The sequence below is a fragment of the Chionomys nivalis genome, chromosome 14 (assembly GCF_950005125.1).
Source record: "Chionomys nivalis chromosome 14, mChiNiv1.1, whole genome shotgun sequence".
Lineage (NCBI taxonomy): Eukaryota > Metazoa > Chordata > Mammalia > Rodentia > Cricetidae > Chionomys > Chionomys nivalis.
The window spans coordinates 27879719-27896333 of NC_080099.1; the positions used below are offsets into that span (position 1 = coordinate 27879719).

A 16615-nucleotide genomic window follows, 5' to 3' on the forward strand; every position below is an offset into this window, starting at 1 on the left:
GAGGCAGGCAGATCCCTATGAATTTAAGGTCAGCCTGGTCTCCATAACCAATTCCTGGTCAACCAGGGCTAGATAGTGAAGCCCTGTCTCTTCTTTAAAAATGGGGGGGGGGGTCGTGAAATCTGAATTTTCTGAGCAAGCCATCAGTTTCTGCCAGCCTTTTCTAAAACAATCGTCCCATTCTAAAGCATCTAGATAAAAAGCAAGCATTTTAAGGTACACTTAGGTCCTGAAACCTGAAGCAGTGTTTTGGTCACAAAACATGGGATCTTCTCAGTTCTTCGCTCAACTCATTCCAGCAACTTCCAAAGCGTCTAACACTGTGAGAAGCGGCAAGCCAACACCATCTCTGCTCCCCAGACACTGGGAGCCCATGGGGAGAGACCACAAGACTCCGCACCATGGTTAGGCCAGGCGACAGTTTTGCAGCCCGTCTAGCACAGGACGAAAGACGTCCTTTATTCCTAAGTACAAATGGGGTCTTTTACACCATGCAGTCTAAGCTGCTGAGGAGTACAAGGAGTCCCAGCACCCCTCCCCTCTAACTGTGCGACATGGAGAAGAGACAGCTGCATTGCCTGGGGTCCACAGCTGGACAGGGCTTGGGGCTGTCTCTGGTCAGGCTTCTTCAGGACTGAGGCTTGGGAACCAGGGCACCACTAGACAGGAAACAGATCCCAACTCAGAAGGAACTATGTTTTCCTGTTCACCTCCTGATCTCTCCCAGAATGTGGAGGAGAAAAGGAAGCAGTCATGCCAGCCCCGACAGAGGACATGGCGGGCTCAGTTGCTCGCTGGAGACCCTTACCCAGAATCCTTGTCCACCCTAGTACTGTAGCTTTAAATGGCGTGTTTATTGACATGAATTGACTGTCAACTTCTGCCGCCTCTGACCCTTTCATACTTTTCCTCCCCTGCCCCAGGTGTCATTTCGGTACCACTGTCGACTGTACAATGAGTGGCGTCGGACCAATCAGAGGGTGATTCTCCTCATTCCAAAGTCTGTCAATGTGCCCTCTCATCAGCAGTCCTTGTTGGGGCTCCACTCAGCTAAGAGGAACTCAAAGGAGACCATTGTTTGATGTCCGCGTGGTCAGTGGGTAGACCCACTGTTTGGAAGTTTCTGCACTGGGGGCCCTGCGCTGAGCCACCACCCCGAAGCCCTTCCCTTAGCCGTGTGGGTCTAAGAACATCTGGAGCCATGTGACCACATCGCCTGAGTAACGAACTCGGCCAGAAGGAAGCAAATGCCGTTTGACTTCAAAATCATGAATGCTGCACTCATATGATACTTGCTAAGCTGCCAAACACGTCTATTTAGCAGATACTGTATGGGATTCTCGGAACACCTCTTTACCATACGAGGAAGGTTGTCCTGCTGCGGATGCAATTCAATTCTTCCTTTTTTATTACTATTTCAAATATATATATATATAGATATATAAATATATAATTTAGACGATAATCAAAAAATTTAAAAGCCAATGTACAAACTGGTTTCTTGGTTTGGATGGGTTTTATTTGGGCTAGTTTATTCTTTTCCCGGTTTCTACTGTGGATTCTTTGGCGGCTAACTTGATAGCCAGAGTGGTCTTTCTCATCTCTTTCATGTCCCTTACTCAAGGCGACAGCGTAATTACTGCAGAACAAGTCACATCTGAAGGGTGTTTTGTACTAAACCTCATTTAGTTATTCAGTTTTTAAAGGGAAAAGCAGGCGTGGCAACTCGCCACACCGTGAGCTGTTTATTTAAATATTACTAAGGAGGAAAATGAAGGCAAGAAGCTCGCGCCTTTCAACTTGTTTGGTACTGACAGCTGATAGAGGCTATTTTCTAATAATAAATATCTGGTGTGTGAAAGCCAAGCCTCACTGGTGCAATGCTCTTTCTTTTCAATTCTTAAAACCTGTATAGCTCCCCAACTAGGTTTACAAAATGAAAAAGTCAAAGCAAAAAAACCGGCTGTTCCTGTCCCCGCCTCACCTCAGTTAGTTCAAGTCTTCATTTCTGCTTTTGCAGGGAACTGGGGATCCAGGGTGGCTTCTAGGAACCCTAGACCTGTTTTGCATATCAATTAGCATCCCCGTGGCTCTCCTGAATTTCTTGCCTGAGAGGTAGATGTGAGATAAAGCCTGTCCCAGCAGCCTGACGCTTAGTCGAACACCCTGTTGTCAGATTAAAAAAACAACAAAAAAAGTGCCACATAGTTTCTTTCCTCAGCCACGGAGCCAATTCTGTCGCAGGCCAAAATAGACTTTGTCTGAGGGCTTCATGTCTCCCTTTTATCCGACACAGCATAGCCGGCTGACCCCTAGCCCGCATTGTGTGTCCACTTAAGTCAGGAGCGGATGTCTTTGAGGCAAACACAGGTTGGGGCGGCTCCCACCTGGCCACCCACCCATACACGCTCAGGGCGACAAGGTTGACCCAGACAAAAAATCGGGCTCTCTGGAACATGACCCACATTCTAAATAACCGCTCCAGCACCGCCTTCTGCTCCGGAGCAGGACTGCGTGAGTGCAGGCAGCGGCGCAGGCAGAGGCTCGGAGGGGACCAGGGAACGATTGGGTCTGCAGATTGACGAAGCTGCTGCAGCTGTCCCCTTTGTGGGCCAGACCCTCCTCGCCCAGGCTGTTCTCTGCGCTGCCCAGGGAGGGAAAAAGCTGTACGATCTTCACTGGGAAACTCAGATGTGCTTTATGGCTTATGACAATAGGTTCCCTCCCCGCCACATTTCCCTTCCACACTTCAATTCCAGTAATCCAGGTCTCAGCCCGACTGTTTACACGGCCCTGCTCACCCCCTCGGCTGTCATTAGCCGCACCACCATCAACCATTTCTTAATTGACCTTTTTAAAATGCTGGACACCGCTGGCTGCACGCAGCTGCCACGCATTTAAATTTCCTCAGCAGAGTCCAGCTTGGTAGCTTGCGAATTGCTGCACTGCAATATACTTGATAAATGACGTCCAGCCAGCCTTGGGCCCTGAGCTGTCAGGGGAACCAGTGACACCACTCAAGCAAATGGCACAACCTTCGTGAAAGGTCCGTTCCCTCTCTTGGCTGCCACCGACTTGAATTAAGGAGTGGGTGGCATCTAAGGATCTGCTGAGTTAGGGTGCAGAGAATTCCTGCTGCCTTGGGTCATGAGATTAAAAACAGTATTAAAAGTAGGGTGCTTCCGAGAGCTTCCCTGGGACTTTGAGGAGGGCAGCACGTTGGTACTAGGCCTCTGCCAGGCCTCGTTCCTACCAGTTTGAACCCACCCTCAGGAAGGAAAGCCCCAAGGTTGAATGTAGGGCGGTGAGAAGGGCACCTCTGGTAGCCAAGAATAACATTAGTGCCTGGTCCTTCAAGAGCAGCGGTTCTCAGCCTTCCTAATGCTGCGACCCTTCAATACAGTTCCTGGCATTGTGGTGACCCCCAGCCATAAAATCTTTTTCATTGCTACTTCATAACTGCAGCTTTGCTACAGTTATGAATTGTGATGTAAATGTCTGTGTTTTATGATGGCCTTAGGCAACCCCTGTGAAGGGGTCCTTTGGCAGCCTCCCACCCCCACCCCCGTCACAACCCACAGGTTGAGAACACCTGTTCTACTGAGGACCCTAGTCTCCGTCAGCAACAGCACCCATCTTGGATTCTTAAACCTCTGGAGGTCATCTCATTCCCTCTTGGTCATGTAACCCGAGGTTATGCAAGGTAGGGAATCTACAGACAGGGGTCCGTCCGCCTGAGGGGAAAGGGTCTACTGGCTAACTGGAGCAAAACCTCCACCATTTTCAACTGGGCCAGAGGAGGACATTCCCCCTGGCTACCTATCAGAGGAAGTGCTGTGATTGGTGCTAAAAGGTAAGACTCTAATTGGTCCAAACCTGAATCTTTGTGGCTGTGATTGATGCCAGAGTCAAAGCTATGTATGCTTGGTTAGATAGATAGATAGATAGATAGATAGATAGATAGATAGATAGATAGATAGATAGATAGATAGATAGATAGATAGAGGCTGTGACGGGGCCAAAGCCTCCCTGCTAGGGCTCATTTAAGTCAGCCCTGTGCTGCCTCCCCTGAGCCAGAAACGTAAGTCTAATAAAAAGCTTCTCTCAAGCGATCTTTTCTTGTCTACCTTGGTGCGGGGCGAGCTGCTAACAAAGAAAGAGGCAGCAGGGTGTCAGGGGAAGCATCAGCCTAGCAGTCCATGCGCTGATCTGTGAAAGCAGCAAAGCCTCTGGCTGATTGACAGCTGAAGCAGCAGCTGCTGAACAGCTGGTGAACAGGAAGGGAAGACAGGGATAGGAAGAGAGGTCAGAGAGCAGAGAGAGCGGTGGATACAAGGTGGTAATGAGTCAGAAGAAACTGCAGGCGAGGCTCCACTCACCTTGAGTTCCAAGAAGCCATCATGTCTTTAGGGTCAAGAATCTCAGACTAAGAGGGATCCTGATACCTAGGCCTTCCTGGAAGCTTCCCTGCCAGCTACAGGCAAGGGATGATGAACACCTATTTCCTGGGCTCCGTATAGGAACAGTAAGAGTGTGGGACTAAGAATCAGATTCCCAAGGTCTACCAGAGTACTGTTACGCTAGAAGGTACCACCTGCTGCTACTCCACAGCCTGCGGCCACCACACTCTCCTGCCAAATATGGAGACAAGCAGAAGCTGTCAAAGATGAACAGGAAGATTTGCCTACCCCTGATTTCTATCTGAGCAGAGCAAAGGATCCCAGCCAGCTGACTGGTAATGTTCCCTTCCCAACCATTTGTCTTGAGAATATCACGGAGAAACAAACGTGTGTGGCAGGGAAGCCAGGAAGACAACAACAAGCCCAACACGCTCTTGTCTGCCCTGTGATGCACACATGATGCATGCATGTGCTTCCGAGTATCCTCATCTGGGGAAGGAACAGAGGACATGGGGCATGCACATGAATTCTACAGCCTGTGCCCAGATGAACTGTGAGATCCAACAGTCAAAAGGAAAAGGAATGATTTAGAATTCATTTTGTCTTCAGTTGTCCCAGTCCCCAGACACTGCCATGGAGTGTCACTTCCATCTGAGCTATAGCCACAGCCACTTCATTTTCAGTCTTCTGGAGCATGGAGGAGCCAAAGGAAGAGGTGGGAAACCCTTGTTCTACACTTGAGATCAGCGGAGGACCCCATCTTTTCCCAGGCACTCCATGTCCTTCTGCACACGGCCCTCCAGGGCTTATACGACTTCCTTGTCGTAGATCTGAATCCCATCAACTTTTCTTAATAGCCCACATAGCTTCCCCAACTTCCCAAACTTAGAAAGGCAGAGACCAAAGAACCCAAGGAGAAAAAGACAGCTAAGAAATTAAACGAGCAAATGCTTCCTTTCCACTTCAATCCAGCATTCTAGAAGTCACCTGAAGACCAACCACACAGTTTATGTTCCCTAATACCACATGAGAAAAACAGAGAGTGGTCCTAAAGCTTGATGTGTGGGAGGCTTGGGCCCACGCGTGGGGAGAGAGTTTCGGATTGGTTAAGGAAGTGAGGGTTGGAACCATGATAGAACTGGCTTGATATTGCTCTTGGCTGAGAACAGAGGACCTCTCAACGGAGGGTCAGGCCATATGAAGCCTGATGCTTCAGTGATGGAGTCATGAGAAACCGACACTGGGTAGTGATACCTGGGCAACTGCTAACACACAAAAGATGGGCAGTTCCGCAGAAACGTAGGCTCCTGCAACAGCCGCAGTGTCTAGAGGTTTGCTTGGGGACATTCTGTCTTTCTGTTTGCTGTTATGGTCAGTCTTGGTGATTGAAGCCATTTCCCAATGAAGCAAGAGCAGACAAGAACCAAGGCCAGGCAGTGGTGGCACACGCTTTTAATTCCAGCACTTGAGAGGCAGAAGCAGGAGGATTTCTGAGTTCAAGGCCAGCCTGGTCTACAGAGCAAGTTCCAGGACAGGCGTCAAAGCTACACAGAGAAACCCTGTCTGGAAAAACAAAACGAAAACAAAACAAACAAACAAAAAAAGAGTAGACAAGAACCAACTCTAAAATCAAATGACCTGAATTTGCTTAGCAGAGCTGGGAGGAGGCACAAATGGGGTCCAAAGCCAGGTAGCCAACTCGGTGGTCCAGGTCCTTAGCCAGGATGCTCAGCCAGCACCCCACTTTAATCTCTTTTCCCCCTGCATCCCAATTCTCATCTTCTCCCCAAGAAGCACCACAGTTTGATAGAGAAACTGAATGTGTAAAGTGTTGGGATTACGCAGTTTAATTTACATTAAAAGCATAACTATTTCCCCCATTTACTGCGTGTGTTCCTACAAACACGTCTAGCTTGTAGTAACTGGCTTCAATTCCATTTTACTTTGTGATCTCTTGGTGTAACCAGTGGCCTTGTGGCATGCAGGTGGCAGAGAGCATCTCCACAAGAGGGACTTCTCTGGATTAGCATCCACTGGTGGGCATGCTGGGTCATGGGATGGCATGCTGGGTCAATGTTTCTGTGTTCACCACACAGCAGCGGCTGCTTTCTCAGTTATCTATGCTAGCATTATATTTGTAAGATTTATCTGTGGACTCATTGGTTTGCCTGCGTGTAGTCTGTAGACAAGAGTGCAAAGCTTGCTGGGGCCAGAGGAGGGCATCAGATCCTTTTTTTTTTTTTTTTTTTTTTTTTTTTAGTTTTTCAAGACAGGGTTTCTCTGTAGCTTTGGAGCCTGTCCTGGCACTAGCTCTTGTAGACCAGGCTGGCCTCGAACTCACAGAGATCCGCCTGCCTCTGCCTCCCAAGTGCTGGGATTAAAGGCGTGCGCCACCACCGCCCGGCCATCAGATCCTTTGAAACGGGAGTTACAACCACTTGTTGCAGGTACTGGGAATCGAACCAGGGTTTTCTGGAAGAGCTGCCAGTGCTCTCAACGACGAAGCCATCTCTCCGGTCACAACACTAGTATTTATGTGTTCATTTTTACCAATCTTATAAACCTGTTTTCTCGTTCAGGGTCAATTTTACATTTCTCTATTTCTTGCTGCATTCTCTCACCTCTACTGTCCCCAGTCAGTGTAATAGGCTGTCTTATTTCCTCTCCTTTTTTTTTAAAGGCTAATTTATTATGTATCCATTGTTTGTCTGCATGCATGCCGGCATGCCAGAAGAGGGCATCAGATCTCATTATAGACGGTTGTGAGCTAGGACTTGAACTCAGGACATGTGGTTGCTAGGACTTGAACTCAGGACATCTGGAAGAGCAGTCCATGCTCTTAACCTCTGAGCCATCTCCAGCTCCTTCTCCCTTTTCAAGTTGGCACGTGGGATCTTTGATCCTTAATTTTCATAGATCCTTAATTTTCTGGTTGTGTTTTCTTTATCTGCAAGAGGTCTTATTTTTAAAGTGTTGTCTCATTCCAAATGCGAAACTATTTTCCTGAACCACCTTCTCCAGCTTTATGGTTTTGTATTCCACCCTTCAGTCTCTTAACAGTCCTGGAATCTACCTGGGTGCTGGTGGCAGTGGTGCACACCTTTAAATCCCAGCACTCTGGAAGGAAAGGCAGTCTCAGTCAGACCTCTGAGTTCAAGGTCAGCCAGGTCTACAGAGTGAGCTCCAGGCCAGCGAGGGCTATGTAGAGAAATCCTATCTTTGAAAAACCAAAACACAAAAGGCTTGGAGTCCACCTGTTTGTGGTCTAAGGGGTCAGGTGTCTCCTTATGAGAGGTTAATTTCCCACTAAACAGTCTCTCTCCCTTGCTCAGTCCCTGGCCTGTCAACCAGGTCTTCCGCTGAGTTCCAGGAATTCCGTCTGCTTTAGGGGACCATTTCCTGCTGTCACCTGTCTGCTCGCACCTTTCTCCTGTGACTTCCCAGAGTCTCCTATCCTCAAGGAAGAACAGCAGCTTCCCACTACCTTTCGACTCCACCCCCACTCCCAGATCGGCTTATTTATTATCAAATTAGTTACTTTAGTGTAGAAATTTTAAATCACAGCAGTCTTGCTGGAATTAAAGAATCTGGGTTCGAGTGAATTTATACTCGATTTCATGAAAGTCAGCGTCTTTGCCATTTCCAGCTGCTCCACACCCCATTGGCTCCGACTTTTTGTGCTCTGTCATGGAATTTGCATACAATTCCAATCCTGACTCCTTAGCCACCTCCTAGTCCCTGGGCGCCAATGAGAACACTAATCTGGCAGTGAGTGTCTCTCCTGGGGCCTGTGTTTGCTCTCACAGCTGGATAATCCTGGGCACTTCCAGCCGCCTAACCTGTGCCTTCCCATCCCAATGCAGCGGCTCAGCCCATCCCGACCTTTCTGTGGCAGCAAAGTGCCTGCTGCTCTCTCAGGCACAATGCACCCAGTTCCTCCAATTGCCCTCATGTAATCTCGCTGAATTTTTTCTATTCCTAATATTTTTAAAGCTATTAAGGTAATTAAATATAGTAACATTGAGAAATATGTATAATTTTCTATTTTAACCCACTCTAGTGAGATTCACTAATGTAACGCCATTCTTCCGCTGCTGAATGTATTTTAACAGGATTTTTTTTTCTATGTCTGGTTCTGTTAAAACCCAAAAGTTCACACCAACACCACCATTCCCATGCAGTGCCCGATAACAGAACCTTGTCTGTCTGGTGTTTTTCCATCTCCCTATTTTTTTTTTTTTTTTAAAGCCTACAGCACCCGGTATTCCCAGGCGGTCTCCCATCCAAGTACTAACCAGGCCCGACCCTGCTTAGCTTCCGAGATCAGACGAGATCGGGTGCATTCAGGGTGGTATGGCCGTAGACTCCATCTCCCTATTTATAGCTCCCTGTCTTGAGAGGAGACTGGCATTCATCATCCCTGCTCTTTGCTTATTAAATCACTCCCCCTGCATGGAAGGCATCTCCATCTCCACCACTAGCCCCGCCCTCCACCCCGTGACCACTTTGAATGTCGCCCAGTCTGTGATGTACCCAATGGCTGATAATCCTCTCCTTTTGCATCTTTTCTGGCATTGTTTGGTGTAGCGAGTCTTTTTCTGTCCCTCCAGCCAGCTCCCAAATGACACAGAGACTTATTAATTATGAAAGCTCAGCCTATAGCTTAGGCTTGTTCCTTACTAGCTCTTATAACTGAAATTAACTCATTTACATTAATGTACATTCTGTCACGTGGTTACCTCTTCCATCTTTACCTCCCGTTTCCTCTCTATATCTCCTGGCTTCTCCTGCATACCCGTATTCTTCCTTTTCCTTTCTCTTCCCAGAATTCCTGCCTGTACCTCTTGCCTAGCTATTGGCAGTTCAGCCTTTTATTACACCAATCACAGCAATACACCTTCACACAGTGTACAAACACCCCACAGTTTAGTGGTCCCTCTATTTCATTCTTTTTGTGTTCATTTAGCAATATGGATTTCAGCAGTCTTTTTGCAGAAATTCAGTGGGATTTTTGCTGCTGTTTGGTTTGTTTTTCTGAGACAAGGTTTCTCTGTGTATCCCTGGTTGTCCTCAAACTCTATAGACTGGGCTGGCTTTGAACTCAGAGATCCACCTGCCTCTGCCACTCGAGGGCTGGAATTAAAGGTGTGCACCACCACTAAACTTAGACCTTTCCTAATTTTCTCTCCCTACTCACTGTCCACTGCCCTCTCCCACTCTTATTATATGAACCACTACTCCCTTCTCCTTCAACTCAGTCCATTTCAGTTCTCTTTTGCCTTAGGACAAACGGCATAGACTCACAAGTTTTCTTCCAAGTTCAATCTTTTGTATTTAAGTTTACTCTTTTTTTTTTCTAAGTATGATCTTGCTACTCTAATTTTTGAAATTTCTCAGTTTTAGTTCTAAGTACTTTTGAATTTTTCATTTCCTTCCTTGGCCTAAGAGCCTTTTAATAGCGAGTTTCTCACATCTATCAATAAGCAGGGGTTTGAGAGGTGGGGTTTTCTATGTCTCAGTTAGCTTATTATGATCAACTGTGATCTGCATTCTTTAAAACCATGGAATTTCTGTGGGTTAACACATGGTTGACCATTGCAAACACACCTCCATCTACACTACACATGCATGCGTGAATGCATGCGTGCACACACTAAACAGCTGTTACCCATGTGTAGAAACGACAGCGTATTGTGCAGGTTGAATCTTGCTTCTTCTAGCTCGATCTATTTCTGAAAAGGGAATAAATTTCTAATTACTGTTGCCTAGTTTTCCTTTGTCTTACTTTATGTATTTAAGTATTATATTGATGTTTATCATCACATCTTAATACAGTGTTCCTCTTACCAAAATATGCTAATATCCCACCTGTCCATTTCGATGTTTAGAATCTTTTACTCAGTACTAAGCATACCCCTAACCTTCTAAGTCCCCTGTGGACAACATACTGATGGATACTTTAAAAATATAATCCAAGACTCTGAGCTAGTGAACTCCATCAGCTTCCATTTGGTCAGCCTTCATCCCTCTATCTCCACGGCTGGTTTTTCCCGTTCTTAAATTCTCCGGGGACCACAACTACCAGGCTAGCAATGTGGACTGGTGGTTGAGTTGCTTCCCTCGGGGGTGAAAGAGGGCCGGGTACCCATCAGAGATTCTCTGGCATTGCATACAGACCTAGCCAGTCCTCACTTGCCATACCTCACGCTGGGACCTGCTGCTGTCCTGTAGGGCCCACCTCCATAGACTGTCATCAGCTTGCCCTTTTCTTTCTTTCTTTTTTAATATTTATTTATTTATTTATTATGTATACAATATTCTGTCTGTGTGTGTGCCTGCAGGCCAGAAGAGGACACCAGACCCCATTACAGATGGTTGTGAGCCACCATGTGGTTGCTGGGAATTGAACTCAGGACCTTTGGAAGAGCAAGCAATGTTCTTAATCTCTGAGCCATCTCTCCAGCCCCAGCTTGCCCTTTTCAAGCGAAGAGCTTTCGAAAAGGAATTCCATGTGGCTCACCCATGTGCCTGCACACACTGTATGCATCTACTGGGTGAGCAGGTACTGCAGTCCAGCCTTCCCTAACTGCTGGTGGCACTGTGACCGCCTCTAGCTCCACCCTTCCACACTCCCTGGTTGTTGTTTCCCCAGATCCATTGTTACACGTGGCCTTCCAGCAGTGACTGGGGTGAGCAGCTGGCGGAGGTGGCATACCTGCTGCCCAGCACAATGACCATCGTAGAGCCATTGAACTGCTTTGGGGGGCATGGCATAGGAAAGAGACCGGTAACCCCAGAACGAGCATCAACCACTCTCCAGCTTCAGAGTGGACATCTGGGCTGGATTTCACAGCAGGGGGCCCAGCTGCTACATATCAGTGTTTGGAATGTTAAGTCCTTAACATTCTGGGCAGCATCCACTGGCTCCGCAGCTTTGGGGCGTGATTCTATTCAGTACAAAGGGTAATTAAGAGTACTTGGTAGGACAGCCCAACAGTGTCTTCCAATACAAAAAACGACGCACAGCTCAAGGCAGCTGTGCCCCCTACCATGTAGTCGCTCTGATAAGATTCAGCGGCTGCTGCTGTTAGGAAGGAGGCAGCTGTAGCAATCCCAGCTGTGGCCATCCCAGCTGCTCCCCCTACCATGTAGTCACTCGATGGATTCCGTGGCTGCTGCTGTTAGGAAGGAGGCAGCTGTGGCCATCCCAGCTGCACACCTACCATGCAGTTGCTCTGATGGAATTCAGCGGTTGCTGCTGTTAGGATTAGTTGTGTGCAGTGATTTTCAGCTCCTAATTGGAGGCGTCTGTGAGGGTGACTCTGCAGGAAACCCCAAGTCGCCAGTGCCACCAAGGCAGGGCTTGGTTGCAATATTTTTACAATGTAACTTTCCCCCATACCCTTTAAAACGGGCGGCGCAGACAAGCTTCATGGCATTTTGCAATTAGCTTTGCTAATATACGAAATGTCACCAGGCTTTTCCCATCTCCGACTTTCCTTCTCACTGCCCCTGCCTAGCAACTGCAAGGCTCACTATGGATGCTTCCAGCTCAGCTCTTGAGGAAGCTGGGTGGCCCAGCCTGGGTGACACGATACCAGGAGGTTAGCCATGCCCAGACAGGCCTGATCAGACAGAGATGGAGAGACCACAGAATGCAGCGTGAGGCTAAATCATCCAGTACATCTGTGTGAGGGCCCTGGACTCGGTCCTGCAGGCAACAGCTTAAGGATAAAACTAGTGGTCAGAGTTCTCTGCTGGCTGCCTAAGGTCCACAAAGACAGCAACATTCTGGGGCCCTCAGCGGAGCGCAAGAGGGCAGGGCCCTAGGGCGTATGAGGGGGAGGGGCTCTCTGGTGTATATGAAGGGGAGGGGCTCTCGGGCGTGTATAAGGGGGAGAGACTTTGGGGCATGTGTGAGGTTTTAAAGCATACACAGTGGGGAGGGGCTCCAGGGCAGTTGGCAGCTTCTGGGGGGAACAGGTTCAAAGCCGGCCCTCTGGTTTACAGAGGCACTGTGTACATCAAAGCAAAACCTGGTGTCAGTCAAGTAGCATGGACCGACTGCGCAGTCAGTCACTGCCCAGATGCACGGGTGTCAGGGAAGAGGCCTGAGTTTGCTTCCAAACATGTTTATTTATCTATTATTTATTTATTTGATCGTGAGCAGAAGACCAACAAGCCTCAGAGCATCTGGCTAAAGATAAAAAAAATCAAACCTGTGTCGTCTTCAAATTAGAGGTCACTGCTGACAGGGCAGTGAAGGGGAGCATCCTTCCTCGCCAGAAATAGACCATGCAAGGCACCAGAAACCCCGGCACTGCCTTCACTGGCACGGCATGTGCCGGCAGGGGGTGGAGGTGGTGGGCTGAGACTACGCAAAGAGAAATCCCCTCCTCCAGCACGCTCTCAATGCTGAGTGTTGCAGTATGGAGGCAGGGGAGGTGTGAGGAATGTGTTCAAGTCTGTTCCCAGTTGTGGATCATCCACCTCACCCTGTCCGGCAGCAGCCAACAGTGTCTCTGGTTCCCATCCCAGTGTGGGCAACTGGACACTGCAGAGACCTCCACCACTCAAATGAAGACGAGAAAGCTTTGTCAACACAAGAGCCCTCAGTGGCCCAAGTGAAGTGGCCCTGTGAAGCCGGGCATGGTGGCATGTGCCTTTAATCTGGGCACTCAGGAGGCAGAGGCAGACCATCCATGCCTGTATCTTGCGATCAGGAATTTGAGGCCAGCCTGGTCTACAAAGTTAGTTCCAGGACAGCCAGAGCTATGTAGAGAGAGTCACTGTCTCAAAAACAAAACAAAACTATCAGAGAGCGAAACTCAGGGAAACTAAGGTTCCTCTGACTGGGAAAATAACTCAGCCACACGCGTATGTAGGCATATACTCTCTTGTATGTATACATGTCCTCTTATGCACGTATGTGTGCACAAGTACAAGCAGAAAAACCTGTGAAAGACACAGAACAATGAAGGAATTCCAGGACGGCCAGTCTCAAAGGGAACCCTTGAAAAGCCCCCTTATTCCCTCTGTCATTCCTGTCTCACTCCCAAAGACTGCCCTGCTGGGCCACATGAGCATGTTAGCCAGGAAAAATGGGCCTGCCGCAGGACTAAGAGCAGGTCGCCCAGCAGGAAGCCAGAGATGAAGTAGCCCCATGCCCCCTCCCTGACAGGGACCATCCACTGCGATCCACTGCTGTGATGAAAGGCGGCGAGCAGGCAGCACCTGCATTGTCCCCTGTCTGTCCCATCTTGTCTCCTAACAGTCATCTCCGCAAGGCTCAGCTTCCCTCCTTCCCCAGGGCAGTCCTGGCGTTCACTTGTTCCCATTATCACCGTCCCATCCCTCAGCCAAGTCGGCCCTTCCTAGGGGCTGTGGGAAAATGGGCGGGTCCCATTCCTGTATCTTGCGAACTGGTGCCAAGAATGACAAAAGACTCCTCTTCCTTTATTTCATAATGCAGCGTTTCCCAACCTCCCAAAACAACTTTTCTTTTTTAAACAGCTGCCAAAGATACCTTGTCACTTCTCAGCAGCCTGCGGAGTGGAGCCGAGCCGAGCCCTTCGCGGGGCAGCTGCGGCTCCATCATGCCTGAGGCTGTCTGTTGGCACATCAATCCTCTGTCCTAGCTAAAGGCTTCCAGTATTTGTTTAAACGACAGTCCGACATAAAACTACGGCTTTCATCAAGGACGGGAGCGCTGCCATCGTCTCCCGTCTGTGAATCAAGCAGAGCGGTACCCAGCTTTGTTCAGGGTGGAAGCGCGAGCGGCCAGCGAGGAAGACGGCTCCGGCTCAACAGTGCGCAGGCGCATGCCCTCCTGAAGCGCTCAGAGGTTGGCCATCTATCTGGCGGGAACCAAAAGACCCTTAGTGCTTAGTGTCTCAGTGGGAAATCCAGAAATGATGGCCAAACGTGTATGGTGTGTTCTAGACCATAAAATTACTTTGTTGCTACTTCCTAGCTGTGATTTAGCTGCTGTTACGAATCATAACATAAATATCTGTTTTCAGACAGGTGACCCCTGTGGAAGGGCTGCTCTGGGGATTGGGACCAACAGGTTGAGTACCAGTTACTTTTCTATTCCCCTGTGCCCCACAGGAACCACCTGAGGAGTCCAGAGAAACAGACTAGAGGCTGGGCTGTGGGGCCATGATGGTCCTAACCTCAGAGTTAAAAACTGTCCTCTTCCCAGCACTCGGGAGGCAGAGGCAGGCGGATCTCTGGGAGGTCGAGGCCAGCCTGGTCTACAAGAAGCTAGTTACGGGAGAGGCACCAAAGCTACAGAGAAACCCTGTGTCGAAAAACCAAAAAAAAAAAAAAAAAAAAAACAAAAAACAAAAAAAAAACTGTCCTCTTGAAACCAGCTTCCCTCCTGGAGGCCATGTGCTGTGAGACCCGCCCACAGCACGGGTGGTAGCTCCCACCCAGGAGTTGGGGTTTTCACATATGTCGGGCTCAGGGAAGGGCTGCCGCACTATCAGGGTCTCAGCTGAGCAGGGCAGTTAATAAATGACTGACAAGGCCTGCTGAATCATTCACTCAAATGAAATCCGTGTCGCTTCCGGTGCTCTCAGCGGCTTTCCATGCCGAGCCACTGACAAACTCAAGGGGAAATGTTGACTCTGACCAACACTGTGCACTTAAAACCCGCAGGAACCCCACCATCCATCCCATCCCAAGTCTCCTTACCCTCACCCCGATTCTCTTGGTCAAATCATCCTCAGCTCAGTTTCGAATTCCTATGCACCTACAACCACAACCTAACTGAATTCTTCCACCAACACTGGATTGGGTTTTTAAACTCACACCTAACAACATGGAGGTAAAAGAATGTCCGGTTTTCCAGGGCCATGCCTCTGACTAACAGCACTGGTGCCATTGACTGCCACTCTTATAAGGGGCTTTCCACTCAGAGAACTAGGTTAAAGGTCATCAATGTTATTCCGTTTGAACCCTGTCAATGGAGGCCTGTCTGGGAAAGTACGAATTTGGAACATAGCCATGACTACACTTGGCATGTCCTAAACAATGGTCACTGTTACCTCCATTCTAATCACAGCTGAATCACCAGTTCCCATAATCCCTATCACAGCCACCCCCACCCCACAAGGAGAAGACAAGGGAGGTACTGACCCCTGGCGCTGGGTCACTCAGTAATTCACAAACACTGCCAACACATTGCTTCACTCAGGACAGTTACTTCCGACTGCTTTCTTGTGCCCCCACAGCCTCCGCATGGCTTATGAACAGCGACTCCCCCCGCAGGAGACTTAATTTCCTCCCCGAGAAAGACTCTGTCCTGAAACCGCCAGTGAGCGGTAAGCTAACTGTAATTGGGTGAACTGTCCGCTGCCCACTGCCTAGGATGGCAGGAGAGGTGGGGCTGTCAAGGACAGATCTGGCCAGTCAGAAGGAAATGGCTCTCCCTCTGGTAGTCCTGACGTCTGAGCCCGTTCAGTATCCTATCTGCAGAGAATCCCACCAGCTAACAAGGTGTGAGGAAGGTAGTATTTGAGTCAATGACTATTAATATTCAATGAATGTGGCCCTCCCCCTCCCCGCTCTTGGGTGGCTTTTCTGTCCCCACCCCATGTGGAAAACCGTGTATTAGAAGCCTGTTCTCCAAGTGTCCGTCCCCTCAGCTCTGAGGCACAAACCCAAGGGAGCCAGTTCGGCCTTCTCTCAAGAATCTGGGATAAGGTCACCCTCGTGCGTGCCCTCAGCCTTTTTCTACACAGAAAACCCCTTCCAGGACTGGCACTGGCACTTCTGTCGACTGCAGGGAAGGAAGCTTCTGGGGTGCAGCCCAGACCACTGTTTCTTTTATAACGAAGAATGAGCATTCTGGACTGTCGGTGCCATGTATGTCTGTCACCCCACCCCACCCCCGAGTTTAAATCTCTTGACAAACTCTTAAGGGGAAACGCTCTGACTTCTCATCTGGGAAAATGGTTCACAGGAATTTTTCGGCCCCAGCTTCCAGAACAAGAGAATGGGAAACTGGCAGCCAAATGGGGAAGGCAGGGTCATGGCCTCGGGCACTGGACCAGAACGTATGAATGGCAGGGTTGACGTCCAAAAAAACCTGGTGCTGTTACAGGCAGTGTGAGCCAGAAAGCTCCCTGGCTCGGGTGGAGGGAAAACCAGAGCTGGCACTCCGCTTGGGAGCTGGGTAATGGAGATCATACTCGGTGAGGACGCCA

General features: G+C 48.9%; 1 protein-coding gene and 1 non-coding gene across 3 annotated transcripts in view; one reads left to right on the top strand and one right to left on the bottom strand.

Annotated features, from left to right (window-relative positions):
* Marchf3 (membrane associated ring-CH-type finger 3) overlaps nucleotides 1-1845 on the top strand; it is a 142741-nt gene extending 140896 nt beyond the window's left edge. For both annotated transcript variants that reach the window (XM_057788729.1, XM_057788730.1), the window contains one exon: nucleotides 924-1845. In XM_057788729.1, coding sequence (XP_057644712.1) covers nucleotides 924-1082 — 159 coding nt within the window. In that variant the 3' untranslated portion in view covers nucleotides 1083-1845. The remainder of the gene's footprint in view (nucleotides 1-923) is intronic.
* A 6801-nt stretch (nucleotides 1846-8646) lies between these two features.
* On the bottom strand, nucleotides 8647-8765 carry LOC130887089 (5S ribosomal RNA). The gene has a single exon (XR_009058325.1). It is a non-coding gene; the product is annotated as a 5S ribosomal RNA (ribosomal RNA).
* Between the last annotated feature and the right edge of the window lie 7850 nt (nucleotides 8766-16615).